At 46.1% G+C, this 24,359-nt stretch overlaps 1 protein-coding gene across 1 annotated transcript in view; it reads left to right on the plus strand.

Annotated features, from left to right (window-relative positions):
* HAUS1 (HAUS augmin like complex subunit 1) overlaps positions 1-24,359 on the plus strand; it is a 338,749-nt gene that overhangs the window by 75,670 nt on the left and 238,720 nt on the right. The window contains exon 4 of the mRNA XM_078677253.1: positions 22,116-22,250. Coding sequence (XP_078533379.1) covers positions 22,116-22,250 — 135 coding nt within the window. The remainder of the gene's footprint in view (positions 1-22,115; positions 22,251-24,359) is intronic.

Consider the following 24,359-nt stretch of genomic DNA (forward strand, 5'->3'; position numbering starts at 1 on the left):
CTGAAAATCAACAGATTAGCAGTGCTGCGAAGTGACAAAAGCAGCATGTTCCACATCTGTGATTCCACCAGCCCGAAAGAGCGGCCCCCAATGTGGGCCTTTTTTACTGGAGGGACCACCGCCAGAAACAGGGATTCAGACCTCAAAGATCGGGTTGGATGGTAAAAGACCAGCCTCTTCTGGAGATATTTTGCCCCTGAGGCATGGAGGGCCTTATGGGCCAAGGTCAAAGCCTTAAACATTATCCGTTTCCGGACAGGCAGCCAGTGGAGCGACTGCAGGAGTCCCGAAACTCTGGTGCGCCTGTGAAGGCCAAAAATGGCCCGTGCAGCCGCGTTCTGGACCACCTGGAGCCGCTGCAAAAGATAGTCCGGCAGGCCAAGATACAGGACATTGGAGTAGTCCAATCTTGAGCCGATTTTCGCAAGGAATTTGGCCGGACATGGATCAAGAGGCGAGCCCGACTTGAGGTTAGCCATAAATGCCAACGATGAGGAACTCAAAAGAGATGGAAAAGCTGCCAAGACTGGGCCCACAAAAGGCCGCGAACCAGACCCAACTTCAGGGCTTCAAGGAGCTTCAAATACCTTCGGGGGAAAAGAGTCCTGGATCAGCTTGATCTTGGTGGTGAAAAAATCAGCAAGAGCTGAGACCCAAGAGTCTGATGGGGCAACCTGAGTTGAATTAGTTTGTGCGGTTATGAATTCCCTCACAATAATAAAAATCTCCTTGCAGGAATTAGAGGCCGCCTCTATCCTTCTTGCAAAATAGCCCTTTTCCTCCACAAGGATGTCATGATGGTAGGCCTTAACCGCAGTCCTATAGGCAAGCCTGGCCGCTGGATCGTACTGGGAGCGCCAGGCTCTTTCCGCCACCTTACACTGCCTACGAGAAGCCGACAGTGCTTCGGTGAACCAGGGGGCAGAAACCCGTTTCGATGTTAATCGGGGGGCCATCACGGGGGCCAGATCGTTCAGCCTATCCGTGAGCCACACCTGCAGGGCCTCCACATCCCTCTCCAGGTCACCCGAACAAGGGCAGGGATGATCACAGGATGCCTGAGCCAGCATTGCTGGAGTCACCCGATGAACGGCCCTGGAGGCTCGCCCCAACTGTCTAGGAGCGGTACTAGATGGCTTACTGGAACCTAGTACAGAAAATTTCGCCAGGCTATGGTCCGACCAAAGCACCGGCAGAAGTGACATGACCTCGATGGGGGACGTGGAGAAAACCTGATCTAAGGTATGACCCCTTACATGCGTCGGCCCAAAAAGATAAGGAACAAGGCCAAGGGGAGCCGTAATCTCCATCAGCTTTATCACATCAGGGTCCAGACCCTCATCCATATGGAAGTTAAAATCTCCCGCCAAGATGCAGTGCTCCGCTCTCAGAGCCAGCACAGAGATGACCGACTGAAGTTCATCAAAGAAAGAGCCTGCCAATCCAGGGGGTCTATACACTAAGAGCCCCTTAAGGGATTGATGCGGCGACAGCGCTATAGAAAAAGCGAGGGCTTCAGATCCTGAGATGGTATCCATAGGAATAATGGTGCAAGTGGCAGACTTCTTCACCACAAGTGCCACACCCCTGCCCCTCCCCTTCTGTCTGTCTTGTCTAAAGATATTATAATCGGGGGGAATTGCTATAGCTATGTCCGGATTAGACGAGTCCTCAAACCAGGTCTCTGTCAACATCAAGCATCGTGAATATCCTGTGCATGCCTGCGAGCAGATCTAGTGTTAAGAAGCAGACAAAGATGCCTCACACTGTCCGCCTCCCTACTCGGCATAGTGACCGGGGCATAATCTGGTACCCAGTCACAGCCAGGGCAGCGTCTCTTACCCTTATATCGACCCGGGAAGACTATGTGGCAACCGCATTGAGAGTATCGCAGAGCCCATATATATGTACATATATGTGTGTGTAGATATAGATATAGATATATTTATTTATATTTACATATATATGTGTGTGTGTATATATGTATATATATATGTATATGTGTGTATATATATTATATATATATATATATATATATATATATATATATATATTTGTATCATCCTAGAACTTAAGTGTGTTTCAAGGAAAATCTCGCACTCCACAGTTTAGTCCATAATGATTTAATTTGCGCAACGCGTTTCAACCGAAACCGGGCTTCGTCATGGCCAGAACTGAGTACAACGTGCCCCATCACCTAATATAATAAAACCAGGGGCTGCTATGCCGTAGACATAAAAGAAAAATAACAAAACTTTTCCATCTGAACAGGCTTTTGAGAAAAGATGCAGTAAATAAAAGTGATTATGTTCCACAATTTTTCATACATGTTACTAAATTCATTTCCAAGTGAGAAATGAATTTAACCTTCCATTTTGACACATATTTAAGAGCCAGGAAAAAGGCAGGAATTCAGCATGTTATCAATGCAAAAATATAACTGCAGATATATTATTATTATTGGCAAGTGCCCTAATAATTGCACAATTCAAGTGAAATATAAATACATTACACTTGAACTTGATCAAACTACCCCAAAACCCAAGTAAGAACGGTAAAACCTGGAAACAACCAAATATAACAGATATTAATTTATTGTGCTAACTGGCAAGTACCCTATCAATTAAATCAGACTTTATAGATGCGAAAATTATTGGGGTTTACTATACTAATCAAAAAAAAGCAGAGTGTGGGTTAGGGGGAGGTCAAATCGAGTGGCTAGAGTGCAAGCTACATTCTTTGCAACCTTATAAATTATTTGCACCTATCGCAGATTTCACCATGTAAGGTCCTAGCTTTTGTTACCTTTTTATGATAAAGACAATATCAAAAGCTATCTCAGTGTTAATCAATCCTGATACAGGTAATGCTCATATCCTTATATAACCACAGTCTGTTAAGAAAAAATACAAATACAAGTACAAAATAACATTAAAAAATACATCATCTGCAGGCACAACCCCATATGTTACTTTGCGAAAAACACCAGGTGCACATATTATAGACCATTTCAAGGCTAATGGGATTTATAGTTATCAATATTGAATGACTGAAATTCGCAGAAAGATTATACTCCAATCGGTCTAAGATAGTTGTGAGGACCGGAGGGATGGCATGTCTGTGTGTGTGTATATATATATATATATATATATATATATATATATATATATATATATATATATATATATATATATCCACATAATCAAAAAAGAGAGAGAGGGAGACCGCAGTGAACTAGACTAAATGGACTTATCCTATGTGACATCAGCCAATATGCACATATAGCTCCTCGTCGAGGGGTCCCGGGGATTTACCCCCAAGCAGGATTATGTTTTTAGATTCCAGTAGTTAAGCCTCTTCTCCCTATCTCCACCACGGATGTTTGGTAGGATCATGTCAATGGCAAAATAGGATAGTGCGTCATATATTTCTATCTATCTCTCTCGCTCTCGTTCTTTCACTCTTTCTCTCTTTTCTGGCGGTCCATGCCGGAATTCCAGCTCAGTGGACTCCATTTACTTCATGCGAGAGATGTTGTCCAACTCTACACTAAGATGGGCAGCTTGCTGATACTAACCCACTGGTAATGGGGAAGATAGACCACTTGATAAAGATTTGGCCGATCCACTCACCCTAGACATGATAGATTAGAATGCACTAGATAGAAGTACTACATATTACAGTACTTACATGCAAATATACATATATCCTCTGTAATTAGCAAAATGGTTGAACTGTTCGTCTTTCTCACCATTCTCGTTATGTTAATCACATTCTGTTTCCTTCTATTAATCATTGCAGCGTAAGTATTTTACTCCAGAATCACAATGCTTCATTAAATATTGAAATGCTTTACTGTATTTCTTGTGTATCTCTTTGGGTATGTGCAAGTAAGTAAGCAATGGGTTTCTAGATCTGTTACTACGATTTCCTTGGGGAGTCAGGATTGTCATGTTCTGAGGTTACGAATCCATTTGTTTGCCTGTAAGGTAAGGGGTACAGATGTTGCACTGTGAGCTAGCAGGACTATAGGTCAATATATCCTGAGGGGTACTCAGAATCAGTCTTGCACCAGTCCAACGGTTGTTGTTTAACAAATGCACAGTTTTGCTTGAGAAAGTATAAGCCGTCCGACAGACTGCCTTGCTTTCTGAGTAGGAAAGACCTGCTTCCTTCATCTCAGGCTAATCTGGTTGACTGCAAGGGTCAGTTGGCGGACATCCTTTTTGATCTACAGGGACGCAACATGCTCCAGAGACCTCCCTGCAACAGTCCAGCTGACCTTGTCGCAGGGATCCTGTTCTCCTACAGAACTGTGCATAGAGACTTGGAACCTCAGTGAGTTAGGGTGTGCCAAAACTCACCTTAGTACCCCAAATCCCCTACCTGACTAGCTACAGTGTCTCATTGGTCATTGCAAACTCCCAATACTTAGACAAACCAGAACATGGACTTAGAATACCTCAGATAACGTGGAACACATGAACACTCTTTCGTTATACAATCATTGCAATTCAAAACAAGGAGTAAATGAGGACTCAAGCATATTTGAAATGTTTATTTACTAATGCAGGGTTCTCAAGCGCAGTATCTTGGATAATACCAGCAAACATATTATAAGCAGCAAAGTAATCAGCATAGTTACTAGTCCAAGAATGCAAAAGGTGACAACATGCTAAAATGCTGAAATGAATAGGGTTTAACACCTAATTCTCACCCTCCCTAACTAGTATATTTATATTATATCTAAGAAGGTCTCATTGGGTTTTAGCAGGGCGGCCCCATACCTCAAGATCCTAGTGGTAAGGGATCGCATCATCTTCCACCAGCTCTCTGCATGCGAAGCACCATCAAGTGTGTGTGGGTGCGCCGCGTGAAGCAATATAAAACGTGCCTAAAGCTAGAATTTGGCTGCCGCTGCATGTATGTTATGTCTAGGAAGGTGCGAAGATCAGACCTCACAACAACCACTGTGTCGAGTTATCCTTGAAGGCTTCAGCACTCTCTGTACAGACACAGCTCACTAAGCAAAGCTGATATCAGAGTAATAACAGATTATTCTCGTGTGAATCAAAGCCCTCTACCAGGCTCAAAGCTAAAACAACAGTTATGTGTCGTGTGCAAAAGCAGTATAAAGGAAAAATGGCGTTTAAACTTCTAATAAGCTCATGCTAACTTAACACAGCATATCGGCAAAGCGTATCTATGACATCAAACCACACGTTCACTGACTGTAACCACATAAGCGATGCCTTTTATTAACCCACAACAATCTTCATTATTTAAAAGTAAATAGCTGCCGTTTGCCAGTAATGTGAAAGTGGGGACGATTGCGGGAACGGGAGTACCTTTCAAAACACAGGCTAAATTACGCTGTTCTTGGTTGCAAGAGCCGTGCAATTGGATATGTCTACACATTGAGTGATCTGGCGTTTCTGTGCACTCCTCACCTTTGAGATAAACTTCCCTCCCTTCTTTAAGGCATCTGTATGTAAAAGGGAGCGACCAGGCTTCATGGAGGTATGAACTACCCAGTGGCTTGTATCTACCAATGGCAAAATATTTCATGCAATTTGTAAATTTAAATAAAGCAAACGGTAACGTAATTAAACCGTGGATAAGCCACGTCGCAGCCGTGTCATCTGCCACAGAGAATGGTAAAGACTCCAACTTTTCAATGTGTAACATGGAAAAAGATGCATCTCTCATTGTAAAGCAAACGCTGCTTGTCAGTCAAATTAAAAGGGGCAAAGAGAGAGGAGACATTCATGTAATTCCAAAGCACTTTTCCGGCCTTAAGTGTCTGCAGGGTCCATGCAAGCTGCATAATGGAACGCAATTGATTGACCATGGTATAATACAGACACTTCATCTTGCACAATATCAACAACAGATGATGCAATATTATCCAATGTGTAAATGCGGGAAGAAAGCGTGTTAATGCTATTATCTACAACTGCAAGCACTTTCTCCAAGTTAGCTTGATCAATAGCCCTAAGGCGGGTAGCCGCCTCAATCTGTAATGTTTTCCAGATTTCATTATAAACCGCATATATCCATCTCTTTGATCTACCACTAGCCGGGCCTTTTATAAAATCATTCAAATCAACATCACCCGTCAGCTTAGATAGATGCAGTTCAACTAATGCCAAGGTAGAATCTTTGAGCCAATTCTGACATAATTTGCCTATTCAATAAGTGGTGACAGAATGGTCATTCTCAAAACTGGGATCGGTCCTGACTTGTTTGAAGCCATCAGCTAAACCCAGAAAACGATGTTGGCACGAATCAGCACCTCTGTGCCACATCAGCCAACCTTTAGGATCCAAACTGGATATGTTAAAGGTCGAATTTTGCAACAGAGTTTGCAATTGTAACATTTTGTAAAATTACCCCAACCTGAATATTCTTCTAAATCAGGGATGGAAGGAGTATTTAATTTTTTAGAAGAAGCCAATCCAAAGCATGTTGTTTGAGAAATGGTAGAGGTCAAAAATAACATATGATTTGGCATGAGACATGCACGGTGCAAAGCCTCAGTGCTTTGCACCTGCCAACTTTTAGAACCCCAAATTGATATAAGGTCAACTGTTTCCTTTCACAACTCGTAACCTCCAACAGCTAGCTGGTCTAGGAAGGACTTTGAATACAATAACTTAGTATCGGTAAGTCTAACTTTGGACGTGGACTTTTCTGTCATTTTAAAATAAAATGAAGCAGGATTTGACTGATTAAAGTCGGTAAAATAAGTGTACTTTTTCAAAAACGTACTCGAGCTGCCTTGTAAAGGAGCTGGGCAATGCTCCCACTGTGTATAATTTACAGTACTCCTCCTGGAACTGGTTTTGTGTAAGTAGTGGTTGCCAAAATGTTGGAAGCAAAATAAATCACCATAATTAGCAGAATCTAAATATAAATCTTCAGCATCAAAAGCAGAAAACTATGCCTCCACGGCCTGAACATCCCAATCATCAGAACGTATGTTTTGTTTCACCACATCCCCCATGTTTACTCTAAGAACATTAGGGACATTAATAATCTCAGTTGGGCCATGGATTTGAAATTTAACTGCATCCCATACAATCCCATCTAGGACAGGCCAAGCAGTGATATTAACAAATGACAAGTCTCTCCTCAGTCTGTGGGCAGAATGTGAGGAGGAAAGGGGTGCCAATGTTCCATTTAGATGTCGAATGCATGTTCTCTCTTCGACATAGTGTTCATTGACGATTCGGAAAAAATAAAACACAAAACCAATTGACATGAAAAGATATATAGAAAGAAGCAACAGCCAAATATATGTCCAGGGTGAAATCAAAAAATGTTTTTAGGTCTCGTCCTTTTCCATTGCGAAGAAATGGGGGAGAATTCATGTGCTCCATCGGATAGTCAAACCACCACTTTTTTCCGTGGCGTTTTCTTCGAGTGCACGTACAGGCACGCGCATTTGGCCCATACACTTTCATGGCCATCTGTTCCTGTTCCTAATGGCCCTCCCCCAGCACAGAGCGCGCATCGCGGCCGCACAGCACATCAAAGGGCTTCGCCCAGCATGTGCTCTGCGGCTTCTCGGCTTCTCCTCCCCTAACTTCCTTGCATTTCTCCTCCCCCTCCCCAGCCAGCTTCCCCCAGGCCAGAAAAGTACATTGTCATCACACTGTTTGTTTCATTCAGTTCGTTACCTCCTTTATGCTGTCTATACATAAAACAAACGTATTTGTTACTTTTTACCAGTCTTGGTAAAGCCAACAGGTCCAGCATAAAAGCATTTGTGAATGCAGCTAAATGATTTGCCTACATGGGCTACCAGCTGCGATACAACGGAAGCACAGTGAATCACACATGCTTTCATCCATCCCCAGAGCACTCTGATCTTTAATTGGCAATCGGTAGCAACATGTAAAACCTGTAAAGATTTACAGAATACTATGATTGGACATTAGGGCCGAGAACATACCCTATTTATTAATTGCACTGCACTTTTAATTAAATTACGAGTTATCCTCTAATCAAACGTGGCCACAGGAGTTCTCTTTTAATGCTTTTCTCACTAAACAGTTACCTTTCTGTCACTCGCGCCTTTTTCTGTTCGTCTTTCTTGCTCAAAGTTAGTCTTCTTGGCTTAATTGCTTTAAATTGACGCCCCCTTTATGATTCTCATTTTCGCTGTCGCTCTGTTAGTCAACATTATGCGTCCCTTGATCTCTCTTCTCTTTTTTTGCTCTCCTCTTCCTTGCTCCATTTTACTTCCTCGTTCGCTTTTCCCCTCTTCCCTGAATCCCTCATCTCCTTTTCTATCCCTCTCTTCCTGGGCACCCCTGGTAGAAAACTGACTTTTGTTCGAATTCATTGCCCGTGGTCAGGCCCGTGTAATATATCCTGTTCTCAGACAGACCTGGACTTCTTTTTCCCGCTGCCTCCTACCTTCGCCTCTGACTGTGAGACTGCATCCCAGACGTTTGCATTCGTCTTAAAATGTTCAATGTGCTTCTTTATTTAAATAAACTTTATTAATCTGTTGATATGCACGTTCCTAAGCAGTCACTGTCACCCTCGAATTTTTAAACAGCTCGTGCTACCACGTAATTCATAAAAGAAGGAAGATCGATAAATTCATTCAAAACTGACCCAGAACATAGCGTTCAGCTATACCCAGCCTTAACCAACGCAAACATTCTGCCGTCAGCACAATCACTACATCAGCAGGACACACAATGACAGTCAGAGGAGCCGGAATAGCTAACGTCATTTGCATGGTGTCGCAAATTCATCATTCCTTCAATCAACTCACCGGACCCCCCCCCCCACAAGCACTCCCTCCCCGCACCTCTTGTGTCCCCACAGGGAGGAGCAGTGCAAGCTTCCCTCACACACAGAGCAGGTACAGCACAGGCAGCTACAGTGCAAGCTTCCCTCACACACGGAGCAGGTACAGCACAGGCAGCAACAGTGCAAGCTTCCCTCACACACAGAGCAGGTACAGCACAGGCAGCAACAGTGCAAGCTTCCCTCACACACAGAGCAGGTACAGCTCAGGCAGCAACAGTGCAAGCTTCCCTCACACACAGAGCAGGTACAGCACAGGCAGCTACAGTGCAAGCTTCCCTCACACACGGAGCAGGTACAGAACAGGCGGCAGCAGTGCAAGCTTCCTCACACACAGAGCAGGGACAGCAGCAGTGCAAGCTTCCCTCACACACAGAGTAGGTACAGCACAGGCGGCAGCAGTGCAAGCTTCCCTCACACACAGAGCAGGTACAGCACAGGCGGCAGCAGTGCAAGCTTCCCTCACACACAGAACAGGTACAGCACAGGCGGCAGCAGTGCAAGCTTCCCTCACACACAGAGCAGGTACAGCACAGGCGGCAGCAGTGCAGCAAAGGCAGCAGCATTGCAAGCTTCCCTCACACACAGAAAAGGTACAGCACAGGCAGTAGCAGTGCAAACTTCCCTCACACACAGAACAGGTACAGCACCGGCAGCAGCAGTGCAAGCTTCCCTCACACACAGAGCAGGTACAGCACAGACAGCAACAGTGCAAACTTCCCTCACACATAGAACAGGTAAAGCACAGGCAGCAGCAGTGCAAGCTTCCCTCACACACAGAACTGGTAGAGCACAGGCGGCAGCAGTGCAAGCTTCCCTCACACACGGAACAGGTACAGCACAGGCGGCAGCAGTGCAAGCTTCCCTCACACACGGAACAGGTAGAGCACAGGCGGCAGTAGTGCAAGCTTCCCACACACACAGAGCAGGTAGAGCACAGGCGGCAGCAGTGCAAGCTTCCCTCACACTCAGAGCAAGTACAGCACAGGCGGCAGCAGTGCAAGCTTCCCTCACACACGGAACAGGTACAGCACAGGCGGCAGCAGTGCAAGCTTCCTCACACACAGAGCAGGGACAGCACAGGCAGCAGCAGTGCAAGCTTCCCTCACACACGGAACAGGTACAGCACAGGCGGCAGCAGTGTAAGCTTCCCTCACACACGGAACAGGTAGAGCACAGGCGGCAGCAGTGCAAGCTTCCCACACACACAGAGCAGGTAGAGCACAGGCGGCAGCAGTGCAAGCTTCCCTCACACTCAGAGCAAGTATAGCACAGGAGGCAGCAGTGCAAGCTTCCCTCACACACGGAACAGGTACAGCACAGGCGGCAGCAGTGCAAGCTTCCTCACACACAGAGCAGGGACAGCACAGGCAGCAGCAGTGCAAGCTTCCCTCACACACACAGCAGGTACAGCACAGGCGGCAGCAGTGCAAGCTTTCCTCACACACAGAGCAGGTACAGCACAGGCGGCAGCAGTGCAAGCCTCCCTCACACACAGAACAGGTACAGCACAGGCGGCAGCAGTGCAAGCTTCCCTCACACACAGAGCAGGTACAGCACAGGCAGCAGCAGTGCAAGCTTCCCTCACACACAGAGCAGGTACAGCACAGAAAGAAGGGGAAGGGGTTAAGTCAACAAGGACTACAGGTAGAAAGGGCGTGTTTTATGCACCGCTTGCAGGTTGTCAAAACACATAAATTGAAGGCATTGTCATTTAGAATGCCAGTAGCTCTCAAAATCTCGCAAATACGAGACCTATTGCATTGCAAATGCTTGTTTAAATAAACTTGCATAGACCGCAGTCCTTGAGGGCTTTCCTGACGTGTGTGAGATAGTGTCAAATGAGAATCTGGACTCTGTGGCCAAACGGGTTTGCAAATCAGGCATTGACAAGTCAGTTGGGTAAGTGTAGTCTATTTCATCAATTTGAGCACCAGGCAATGTACTCAATAAAGGACTAGAAATTGCAGGCATCTCGAGGGCCACCTCCGTATCAGCATTCGAAGTAGAGGCCAAAACAGATTTCCTCACAATCGAAGGACAGGAGACCGCCGGTGTCATACTAAGAAGAATCGGCCACTCTGTGTATCTTGACATTGTCAATTGAGATATACCTGTTTTACTTACGACCTGGAAGTGGTGGTAAAATGACTGTTCTTGTGCCCTTCACACCAAGCACAGGAACCGGAGCTCGGTAAAAGGGACCAAATTCTTTCTTGTTCTTGATCTTCTGCCGAACCATTTCTCCAACTTGGGGTAGCCAGCCAACTACCGGGATCTGCAACGCATCATCCGAAGTGGAGGGCAAATGTTCCTTCACAAGACTGTCTCTTGTCTTTTGTAGAGTCTGTAAAACATTGCAATGTTCATCTACGTCAAAGGAGGCAGCGCTAGCCACCGAGTCTAGACCGTCAAGGTCCGGTACATACATCTTGATACCAAAGAACATTTCGTATGGGGTCCGCCCACCCAGAGACCTTTTAGGGAGATTATTAAGAGCACGCTGCACGCCATTGAGATGGGCCAGCCAGTTCCTGCCAGTGCCTATAACTCGAGCTGTCAATGATTGCTTTAAGTCACGGTTCATTCGTTCCACTACACTATTACCCTCAGGTCTGTATGGAGACGAAAACTTGACTTGGACCCCCATCGAAATCATGGCATCCTTATACGCCTTAGAGGTGAAAGCCGGACCCTGATCCGAATGGAAGGTACCACAGGCAAAAATCCCTACAAAGACGTGCAAATCTCTTAGGACAGTCCGTGAATCAGCGCTGCGGTGGGGCCAGACCCAAACAAAGCGTGTGCATGAATCAACTGCGACTAAGATGTACTTATATGCAGTATCAGAAGAAAAAGCACAGCAGTGATCTAAAAAAACGCAACCGTTAGATATGTACAACTGTGTCTGGGGCGGAAGCGCAGCAGTCGAAGGCTTAATCTGCTGCCAAATGTCGCATTGAATGTGGAGGAGTGTGGTCCAATGGTTAGAGCGGCAGACCCTGATGCAGAGTTCTGGCCAGGGACCAGGGTTCGATTCCCGCCTCGGCGGGGTCTCGGGCTCAATTTCCTCGGACCTGTTAATTCTCGCCTCGGTGCCTATTCTAATCACGGGCCTCACGCTGCAACTCTGGGCAATAGCTTGCTTAGCCTCCACACCGGCCCCAACAGCGCTAAGGATGCCTGGCTTCACCCTGGGGGTGCCCAGGAGTGGACACTTCACAGGGAAAGCCAGGAGGGGTTCCACAGCGGTATGAGTATCCGCACCAGGAAGCCGAATAGGCGACACCGCAAGGTGACCGTCTGGTGACAGTGCGCTCTATAAGTACCATGACATTTACATTGAAGGACATAATCGCGCGTCTGTTTGTACAGTCCCCGCCACCAGAAACGCTGTTGTAAAGGAGGTACAGTGGCCAAAACGCCCGCATGCGCAGACGCAACACCTTCATGTGCCGCTGTGATCAATGTATTTCTGCGATCAGAGTTCGGAATCAATCTCTCCCCAACTTCAGGAATTTTCACATAAGGAACCTTATCGGGACTTAAGTGGTATGAGTACTTCGAAGGGAACCCCGTAGGATATTTACCTCCCTTCTCAGTGGCAGCAACAGCCGCCAAGATATCATCATCAATCTTACTTTTGGACCATGTAACTGCTGCAACTAAATATGTCGATACCGCAGATTTCGCTGCCTCATCAGCAAGCGAGTTGCCAACAGCGTGTACTCCAACGAGCTGATGACCCAGAGTATGAATTACAAACACGAGTGGCAACTGCCCTTTAAGCTCAGCCACCCGTACCCAGATCATTTTATGTTTTATTGTGCTACCCTTGGAATCACGAAAGTCATTCTGAATCCAAAAGAACAAGTTCTCATTGTAAGACTGGACACAGTAGTAAGAATCACTTACAATAAGAGTCGTCACACTAGGATCAGCGTACTCCAATGCAAGCATCAGAGCACGAAGCTCTGCCAATTGTGTGGTGCAGTCCCCTAGAGTCTGCGTGTGCACGACTCTGGACTTGAACTCATCGTTCACCATGGCACCGACCACAATGGGGAGGTGGTGGTCTCCTGGGCAGTGTGTGGGGGGAGGGCTCGAGCCCCCCCACACTTAATTTTCAATGTTAGCCCTAGGGAGGTAGCAGTCCCCGGGGCTGAGTGGTGAAGGGGGGTAGGAGCCCCCCACGCCTTTTTTAAAAAAAAATATAAAGGGGCTGTGGGGGCCGCGTGACCCCCGCATTTAATGTCTATTGCCCTGAGAAGGTGGCGTCAGCGGGGGCTCCCGCATCATAATTAGGCATTGCCCCCAGGACCTGACCCACCCATGGGCTTTAAAGAAAGGAAACGCGGGAGACCGCACTTCATTTTCGAAATATTTTCAGTAGGATTCGCGCACCCATTCCGAATCCCGCCGAAACGAAAATAATCTTTTTTTGTCCCTGGGAGTCCCTGTGGGACCCTCTGAACAGGCCTAGGGGGTTAGGGTGTTTCTTCCCTCCCCCCACCCCCCCCACCCCCCCTTCATTTAAAAACTTTTTTTCTTTTGACTCCGTTCAACCGATCCCCTCAGATGCGCCAGCCTCTGATACAGGAGAGGCGGTTCATGGAAACCGAAGCCTGCCCCAAAGATGTCGGTCTCTGTCCGGCATTAACTTCAAGAACTGAGAACACCTTTCCGGCTTGATAACCCACTGCTCACTCCTGGACTCCAATAAGATAATACTAGGTAACTTCAACCTTCACTGGCAAGAAGAAAACAACTCGCTGATCTAACCCGTGAACTAACTTCTACACAGCAACAACCTTATCCAACACTACTCAGAGCAAACCCATGACAGAGACTTAATCCTGGATGCCATTATAGCTCAAGTAGATACAGTCACTATTGACCACATCCAACCTGTTGACTGGTCAGACCACCATATCATTCTATTCCACATCAACCAAACGATCCAGTGCCTACCTTGTACACAGGAACCCCTCCACTGGGCGAGAAATCTAAGACAGATTCCCCTTGCTGACCTGGAAGAAAGGGTAAGCTCACTCCTTCCCACCCCCACAGGCAACCTCTCCTCAACTGAACTCACCTCACACTACAGTACAACAATGACTTCCATACTTGACCAAATAGCTCCCTTGAAACAAGAGTCATTAACATTCCATCTAGATCCTGGTTTAACACTGCCTAAACTCCGAAAGAAGACAACTAAGAGCTGCAGAAAGACTCTGGCGGAATAACCCGTCCACAATCCACCTTGATCGATTCAAATCTGAAAAAACGTCCTTCTGTGATGCTCTAGACAATGCACAAATAGGCCCAAAGAACTCTTCAATCTCATTAGGCAACAAACTTCCAACCCCCCTGTAGCAGGCGCGGGAAGAATAGGCAATACGCTGATTCTAGTAGTTCTAGGTTTTATTTTATTTTTTTTCTGTAAAATCGCCGACTGGATGCAAAAAAACTTTCTAAAACTTAACGGCGAAAAAACCGAGTTAATCGTGTTGGGCAAAAATAAAGAACTTTGGGGACCCCAACATTGGCCAACTGAAATGGGCACCCCCCCTACCCCGGTTACTCACGCTCGCAACCTGGGCGTCACTATTGACGACTCACTCAGTTTACATCAGCAAGCGGTAAAGACTTCAGCCACCTGCTTTGCCATATTAAAATGGCTAAAAAAGATCTGTTGGATGCTGCCTGAAAACACCAAGAAAACAGTTGTCAATGCCCTAATAACATCTAGGCTAGATTATGGCAACGTTTTGTACCTGGGGGCGAACAAAGCTACTGTCCGCAGGTTGCAATCAGTGCAAAATGCAGCAGCCAGACTACTCTGTAAAATTCCCATCTCTACTCCAACCACTAAATACATCAGGAAGTTACACTGGCTAAAAATTGAAAACCGAGTTAAATTCAAATCTCTATGTTTTATGCACAGGCTTTCCACCAACACCGCTCCTAAATATTTGCAAAACCTGGTGCGCCCCTATCGTCCTTCCAGATCTCTTCGGTCTTCCACGGCAAATCATTTTGAAATTCCAAGGACCAGGCTGTCACGCATGGGTGGCAAGTCCTTCTCATTCCTAGGACCTTCTCTCTGGAACTCAATGCCACATACACTGCGGTCTGAGTCAAATTACATCAAATTCAGAAAAGCCCTAAAAACATGGCTCTTTAACATCTAGTTTTCTGTAACCGCATTGCTATTGGGATCTGCCGCGCCGGGAAACCCTTTGTTGGGTAGCTGTGCGCATTACAAATGTAAACAAATAAACAAAAATTTTGGAATACAGTGAATCTGAGCTTTTCTGTCTAGTGATTCGTGCAAGTCTGGGAGAACGGCTCCTCGCTGCTTTCCTGATGCCTGAATCCGTGGAGGCTGTTCTCCGTCCTCGGTCGGGTGCCCGCCGAGGAAGGTCTCCGTCGATTTCCGTGGTGCCCGTCAGTTGCCGGAACAGGGAAACAAAAGGCAAGAAAACGGTGTATCAGTACCCGTTCTGTATTGTGTATTACAGGGAGGGGAGTGAGGGACCAAACACACGTGAGACACTCTGTACCTAACTGCCGAGGTGAGGGGTTTTGTGCTCGGGGTAGGGGAAAAACACCAGGGAGTTAGGGATCCCGGGTTTAGTCCGACGTTACTGGTTTACGAGTGACCCAACCCCTTAGCTTGTCACGCACCTGGTTAAGCCATACACCTCCCCCGGGTGTATGGCTGGGCGGCTCGTGGTGTCGTTGGCCTCCTGGCGTCCCTTCTTTAACGTCCTCCGCTCGGTCCTTCTGCTGTCTCTCCTCGGACCCGGTCTTCCTTCGCACCGCTCCGCTTCCGTCTTCTTTCTCGTCTCTCCGCTCGTCCTCCGTATACACGTTCTTCCTTAGCTCCGCTCCGCTTCCGTCTTCCTCCTCGTCTCCTTCCTCGCTCTGGGTGAACAAGCACACCCTTGATTCGTCCATTCCGGCATATGAGGTTTCTGTGTCCTGAAGAGACTCCTCCTACTCCGAAGTCCATTCAGAATTAAAGAGCCAGTGTGTGGATTGCGTGTCTACCTCTGTTTCAACGTTCTGTGGAGAGGAAGAGGTAGTGTTTAACATTTGACTAGTTTCATATCCTTTACAGTCATTTCTTCGTGCTGACCCCGCTGTGTTACACCCCCTCAGTTGAGGCTTCCAAAGCCCTTTGTGATAACTTTGTTAATTTCTTTAATGATAAAATCACCAAGATTGAGCTCTTCCTGGTTGAGCACCGCAGACCCCCCCCCCCCCCCCAACAGAAATGCGTTCTCAGGAATAGAAGATATCACACCCAAGCATCCCCCAAACAACTGGAAATCCTTCAACCCGTCTCCGAAGCGCAGATCATCGAAATGATTACTAGTTCCAACCCGCATCACACTTTTTGGATCCCATTCCTGCACAACTGGCCAAAAAGCTCAAACTCAACCTAGCCCCGTTCTGGACCAAGATTATTAATAGCTCCCTGAGAACAGGAGTCATGCCTGATTGTCTCAAAATAGACCAAGTCACATCATTATTAAAAAAAACAGGCTTTGACCCAAATGAACTCAACTTCAGAGCCGTCTCCGATCTCCCATTCCTAGCTAAAATCATGGAAAGATGTGTTCTCCTTCAACTTACACACCATATTGACAGTAATCAATCTGGCTTCAGAAAAGGTTGCAGCACAGTTACAGTGATCCTGAATGTCATAGATGATCACAATTCTCTTGATACGAACCAATGCTGTTTACTCATACTTCTGGACTTATCTGCAGCCTTTGACACGGTTGACCACAAACTACTCATTAAGGCACTTCAAGAAAGAGTCGGAACGGAAGAGGTGGTCGCACAGTGGTTCACCTCCTTTATACAGAACCGCACCCAAAGAATAAAAATCGAAAACTTCACGTCTGACCTACTCCCCATAAACAGGGGTGTCCCCCCCCCCCCCCCCCCCCAAGGATCAGTTCTCTCTCCACAATTATTCAACATCTTTATGGAACCCCTCACCACCATACTCAAACAATGGTCTCGGCATTGTTAAAGTTAGAGCTATTGGCATTGCTCTTGACATTATTTTTATTTATGTTTTTGTTTTTAAAACATATAAATAAATGGCATTGTCATTTACAATGCCAATAGCTTAATCTCTCGCAAATATGAGACCTATTGCATTTGCACCCACACACAGAGCCCCACACACAGAGCCACACACACACAGAGAGCCCCCCCACACACACACACACAGAGAGCCCCCCCACATACACAAAGAGCCCCCTACACACACAGAGCCCCACACACCACACAGAGAGCCCCCACACACACACAGAGCCCCCCCCACATACACACAGAACCACACACAGATCCCCACACACACAGAGCTCCACACACACACAGAGCCCCCCCACACACACACAGAGCCCCCCCACACACACACAGAGCCCCACACACACACAGCCATACACACACAGAGCCACAGACACAGAGAGCCCCACACACACACAGATACAGAGAGCCCCCCCCACACAAAGCCACACCCACACGGAGCCCCACACACAGAGCCACACACACATCCCCCCCCACACACACAGAGCCCCCCCCACACAGCCTCACACACACACAGCCCCCCCACACACACAGAGAGCCCCCCACACACAGAGATACACACACACAGAGAGCCCCCACACACACAGAGAGCCCCCCACACACAGAGCATCCCCCGCCACATACAGAGCATCCCCCCACACATACAGAGAGCCCCCCACACACAGAGCCCCCCCCACACGCACACACACAGAGCCCAAAACACACACACACACAGAGCCCAAAACACACACACACACAGCCCAACACACACACACAGAGCCCCCCCACACACACACACTTACATAGAGCCACACACAAACACACACACACAGAGACACACACACACACACACACACCACAGCCACACACAGGGAACAGAGGCCTGAAAAAACAATCACAACGAGGGAACAGGGGGCAGAAAAGGAAGCACAACGAGGGAACTGGGGGCAGGAAAGCAACCACAACGAGGGAACCGGGGGCAGGAAAGCAACCACAACGAGGGAACAGGGGGCAGGAAAGCAAGCATAACGAGGGAACAAGGGGCAGGAAAGCAAGCACAACGAGGGAACAGCAGGCAGGAAAGCAAGCACAACTAGGGAACAGAGGCGCTAAAAATGATCACAACCACACACACACACAGTGCCACACACACACACACACAGTGCCACAGGTCGTTTTACAGGGATATATTTTGACTGAGGTTGGAAATGCAGATTCAACATAACTAACGGGGATTTTACTAGCGAACAGGGTAAATTCATCGTTACTTCAGAAAATGAATTATATTTACATGAATGAATGATATTTACATGATGTACTATGGGCCGATTTCCAGGCTGCAATTCCTGTGTGCTTCCGGACCGAGTGGAAGATACCCACCAGCACGGGTGCGAGCGAGCAGACCAAGAAGCAAACAGACAACACACCCTCACAAAAGACCACCCTCTCACTATTTTGCGCCCCGCGGATCCCTCAGGTTGGTCGCCATGACGGATCTGGTATCTGCCCCTTTTACCGGCCCTGTGTTGTCTAATATGGCGGTGCCCCCTTGCTGTTATTTCCCCTCGAGGCCCGATGACAGCTCTCCTCCTCGCCCGCGCGGGGGCACGCGCTGTTCTGGTCTCTCTGGTCTCTCCTGACAAAGTCGGGTAGCCGCGCACAAAATTTTGGAACCTCCTATTGTTCTTGGACCAGCCAGGACTAGAGACTTCTGTATACCACTCTGCATAAGATGGAGGAATGTTCTCTGTGACTCTGAAAGTAACACGTATATGTGACGTACGCGACCCGCTGACATTGGCTATAGACAAAGGACTCAACTGTTCTGCTTACGTAACGTGAGTCTCAGAGACTGGGGAGGGGATGTAGCGACGCAGAAAGAGCGCTAGTCAAGATGGCAGCTGTTTTGCTTCTGGGTGAGCTAAAAATTCTCCCTCGCGTTGTATTATTTACTTTACCTTACTCATTGCGAGAGTTGGTTGTATAAGACCTCACTTCATGCAAAGTAGATGAAAGGGCTAGCCGCTATTTACATTTTCTGCGCACTTACTACCCAGTTTGTTGACAATCGGTTTCCTAGGCTACCAGAGACTCGGGGGTTGCTGCTTACATCAGCTGTTCTCGTGTGCCACGTGTATTAAAAGCAAGCCGTCAGGAGGGCAGAGGAGGCGGCTAAACTGAAGATTCACACGATGCCATGAGCACAAGAGTCGAACACAACTATGTTTCTCCGAGGTCATGCAGAAATGCCTCGGAGAAACTCAAGTCATTTTCGGGATTGAGGGGCGCGTTTTTCGTTCTCTCCTCTTCCCATTGGCTGGAATGTAAAATTCCAGCCAATGGGAAGAGGAGAGAAAGAATTTTAAAAAACACGCCCTCAATCCCAAAAACACAGGGCTTAAATGGACAGATGCCCCTCTCCTCCAATGGGTGGCCTCCATTTAGGAAGCCAGCCAGTGGAGAAGAGGGGCGGGTTCAAGCCCCACATTGAAAAACGTAAGATCTCGCCGGCGAGACTGCGCAAGCTCAGCCTACGAAGGCCGAGACCTAAAAAGCCAACATCCCCTTCCACCTCTATGCGGACGACACCCAGTTCCATTTGGAAACCTCCATTGGTAACATTCAGAGAGTGAACGAGACTTTAAGAGAATTTCAACATTGGCTATCCCTCAATCACCTGAAACTCAACCAAGATAAGACAGAAATCCCCTTCATCTCCAACAAGAAACTGAACCCCCCAAATCACAGAATGGCTTAAAGCTATTGATGCTCTCAAGTGCAATCTCACCCTGGCCGACTCCGTAAAATCACTGGGAATCACTCTGGACCCAAACCTACACATGGTCAAAAACACCACAAAGTGCGCTTTCCTCAACCTAAAGCTACTCAATGAAATAAAACCCTTCTCCCCCCCCCCTATCCCCCCCCCCCCACCCACGACCATAAACAAGCTACTCAATTCCTGGTGCTGTCCAGACTAGATTACGGGAACGCAACTCTCACAGGAACAGCAAAATCCCACCTTGCGCCCCTCAGATCAACTCTTAATGCAGCAGCCAGAATGGTCATTGGAGTAAAGAAATACGAACACATCTCGCCCGCTCTTCGAGAGCTAAAATGGCTCCCAATAGAAATGCGTGCCAACTTCAGAAATGCCTGTCTCACGTACAAAGCTCTGCACATGGGGAAACCTGCCTACCTAGCCTCCAAACTCAAGAAGGCCGGTCAGACAAAGAACCTCAGGAGTACCAACTCTCTACATCTCATTCCTCCAAAAACTCGCAAACAAAAAACCTTATCTCGATCATTCTCAGGAAATGCGTCCAAAATCTGTAACTCCCCCTCCTTTTCAAAATTCAAAAGCCAGCTCAAAGACCTCTTCCTCAACTGATCTCTTCCGAAGGGATAGCTGCCGCAAAACGCAGAATCCTGCCCAACGCAGCACACAGCCACTGTGACAAAAAGGTTGCTACCTCACCCTCCTCCTGACTTGATCTCGTGTCCCCCCTCCCTGAACTGGATTTGACATGAGTCAATGTGTATACTATTGTCTTACTATATGTATGATTTCTGTAAACTGTTCAATGTTGTAAAGCGCTCCAATACCTTTAGGTATGGCCAGCGCTATATAAAACTCTTAAATAAAATAATTAAAAAAATGGCTGCCAACCCTTCCTGGTTGGAACTGTAGGCATCCAATCAGATTGCAGGCTCTAAAGTTTGCGGAGCCTGCTCGTCTCTAGATATACAATTTGCAATTTCTTTAAATTTCTCAAAAATTACTGAACGGATTTACACCATTGAGCAAAAATAGTGCTTTCTGGACCAAGAGCTACCTTTTTGCCAAATATGGTGTAATTCTGTTTAGCAGTTCGGGCTGTAGCCGTGTATAAAGTTTCCTATGAAAATGAACATGGAGAAAACGCATTTTGGGACCCAACCTTTCTCTCGGCCCCCGCTTGACGAATCACCCTGAACCTTTTAACACAGGTGCTGACCTGAACGCCCCATCAGTTTTAAAAAGTTCACGAAGATTCGTCAAACTACGCCAAAGATATTGGCAAATTTAAATAACGCTTTTCCTATGGAAACTAGCTCTTAATATATCTACCTACTGGCGACCTCCAGTAGGTAATGTGTGTATGTATGTATGTATGTATGTATATATATATATATATTATGGAAAACAAATTGCCCTTCAGCAGCAGGAGGGCACTCAACGGCGCTCTCATTCCATTGTAAGCCTCCCTGCAGCTCACCTCTCTGCCCAATGAACAGTAGTCAAAGCTGACGCGTTTCTCAGACAGACTCAAATTCACTGAAAGCTCACCGTTTTTTCACCTTTATTAGTATCGTCGCACTTAGTAGTGGGCGTGGCAACATAAGCCTGATGGTACACTGCCTGAGAAGAAGAGGCGTAATACCTCGAAACGTGTCAGCTTTGACTACTGTTCATGGGGCACAGAGAGGCGAGCTGCAGCGCGGCTTACAATGGAATGAGCGCGCCGTTGAGTGCCCTCCCGCTGCTTAAGGGCAATTTGTTTTCCATATATATATATATATATATATATATATATATATATATTTAATATAGCCTTATATTTAATATAGCCTTATATTCAGCTCTTCTTGTCGTACTATGCGTGCCTTTATTAAAAAAAACATTAACAAACAAAACAAGCATTCGCAAAGCTGAAATGTCAACAGGTCACATCAGGCTGATTGGCTTTGCCAATGCTTGCAGTAGAAATGTTTGTATGTGTATGTATGAGTGTGTATGTATATATACATATATATATGTGTGTGTGTATAATGTAATCACCAACTACTGCATAATTAGTGGAATTTAGATTTAAAATTTGCAGCTATGTGTGCAGTAGACCTGATTCAAATGTAGCAAAAAATATTTAGATTAAGCCTTCCATGTTTTAGGGCTTAATACACTTCGTAGCGCTTGCCTGTCCATATATTTGAAATTGCGTATTATTTCTGGAATAAATGTGACCGTGGTGCCAGAACCACATTGTTGCAGATACCTTTCCCTGAATTAGCTAAAATCTGCTTACGTTCAAATTAACCCTCCTAATGGATTCTGACTCACTGGGAAAACATGTGGACTTCAATAATGAATGACAATATAAAATGTTTTTGAATAAAGATAGAAAACCACATCTTGAAATGTTTTTTTATGTTTTTAGCTTTATACTGGAAATCAATGATTTATCCTCCAAACTTCATGAAGTTGAAAATAAAAATCATGGTATGGAGTGTGAAATCCTCAACATGAAGAAGAAGTTTACAGAGGCGTTGGCGTTGGAAAAATCTTTAAAAGAGTGAGTATACATTTGTGCCAAGCTAATATAGATGGGGTGGTTAGCCGCACTGCAGGCTCATTCAATGTTCCATTTGGCTATAAGGGTGCCCAGCCTCACCAGCGACATCACCCCTCTGGAAGAGCAGTGCTTTCTTCCAAAGCAGGGTCTTGGTTTTTTCCTAAAATGGAAGAGAGCTGTGGTATTTTCTAGTTGAAGTGGCACTGCATGAAAGACATTTCCTCACTCCGAGGTCTTACAAAATGGTAAGGGATTTGATAGGGCGGTCTGTGGACCAAAAGATTTAAAGTGGTTGATTAAAACCTGCACGCATTAAAGTACCAGGTTACTTTTGTTATCGAAAAAAAGGGAGCTTTACCATAAAGACATTTATGGACCAGACAAAGTATTTTGAATCAAATCCTACTATGAATAGTTATCCAGTGGAGTTATGTGCAGATTGATTTGGCTGTGGCCAAATGGGGTGCTGATAAGGGAAGCCTCCCAGCTTGATTTTTAATTTACTGAAGCCTTTGCTGCAAATATTTATCAATTTGCGAGATACAAAGCATTTAAATAATTTTAACACCACATATATACTTTCTATGCCATAGTACTGTGAAATTAATTAAAAGTTACATTTGGGTTAGACAGTATTTTACAATGTTGGAGAAGGTCAGAACCCATGTACATGGTGTTAAGCAGTCTTCTAGTATTCAGAATGTTCATGTGCTAACATTTAGACTCTTGATATGAATCCAAAGGGGCACAAAGTACCATAAGACGAGTTACAATATGAGTGTCCATCTTTTTACAGTTTTGTATCTGCTTTAGGCTTCAAATATCATCTTTGTTTAGGCACTTTAGTTCTAATTTGCAAAGGGTTTTAGCGTTCGCAACCCTCTGATTCGATAAAACTGAGGATTTGCAACTGCTTTTAAATGTACTACACCCATTTAATGATTCAGAAAAGGTTTTCCAAATCTTTAAATGGTTTAGGAAACCATTAGGAATCACTATTTGGAAGGTTGGTGGTAAGAGTATCCCTCCCGAATTTCAATTCCTTATGGTATGTATTAATGGTTTGTGACCGAAATTCGGGTACATATTTAATAATTTACCACTAACTCACAGGAGATGGTAAGCCGTTCACAAATGTGACTGATGGCAACAGTGTTTATAGGAGTAGGCAGTTGTCTATGGTGAGTTTTGGGGAACATACTCCGACCTTTTGTTGCAGAAAATAAGGTAGATCCTATATTTCAGACTTCATTAACTCCTACTTGTTGGTTTCTCTGGTGACAAATAGGGGAAGGCAATCCAAAACGTACAATGGAGCTGAGCATTTGCAACATAAAAAATAATTAAATTTGCAGCTTACTTTGGAACCCCAAGTTAGATCTCTCTCTGCTTCTTGTTTTGCTATCCTGAGATCCCTTAGAAAAATGCTCCACCTCATTCCGATGGACTCAAGAAAAACAGTTGTCCATGCTTTGGTCACAGCTAATTGGACTATGCTAACTGTCTCTTTCCGATAGATACACCTGCCAGTGGATTCTTCACCTTGTGAATATCCCCCTGCGTCAGCAGCATTCGGAAATTCTTTTTGTAGCTTTGCGCCGACGTGGACGACGTCACAGAGGCACGGCATCGCGCGCGACTCCGCTGACGTCACCGACACTATAATAGGCCCACGCCGGCGTGATGACATCAGTTCCCTTTTTTCCGCGTCGTCGACGCTAACAGTTTTCTAGGGATCGACAGTAGCTTTGTAGTAACTTTGTTACTCTGTAGTTATTTTCTCTTTTTCATTGTCTTCTGTCGAGATGTCTTCGAAGAAGACTGGATTGAAGGCTTGCGGGGAATGTGGCAAGACTAGGTCTATTACTGACCCGCATGAGTGCTGCGCCTGGTGTCTGAGCTCCGACCATGACGTCGAGGATTGCCCATCTTACAAGAAGATGACTCCGAAGGCCCTTCGGGAGAGGGAGACGAAGCTCCTCGTGCAAAGCTTAAAAGTAAGAAAGATAAGAAGACTTCGAAGTCACGGTCTCTGCGTTCGAGGTCACAATCGAGGTCGCGCTCGGAGTCGTCTTCTGCTTATGCTTCAAAGTCCTCGAGGAAGAAGCA

The sequence above is a fragment of the Lissotriton helveticus genome, chromosome 2_1 (genome assembly GCF_964261635.1).
Source record: "Lissotriton helveticus chromosome 2_1, aLisHel1.1, whole genome shotgun sequence".
Lineage (NCBI taxonomy): Eukaryota > Metazoa > Chordata > Amphibia > Caudata > Salamandridae > Lissotriton > Lissotriton helveticus.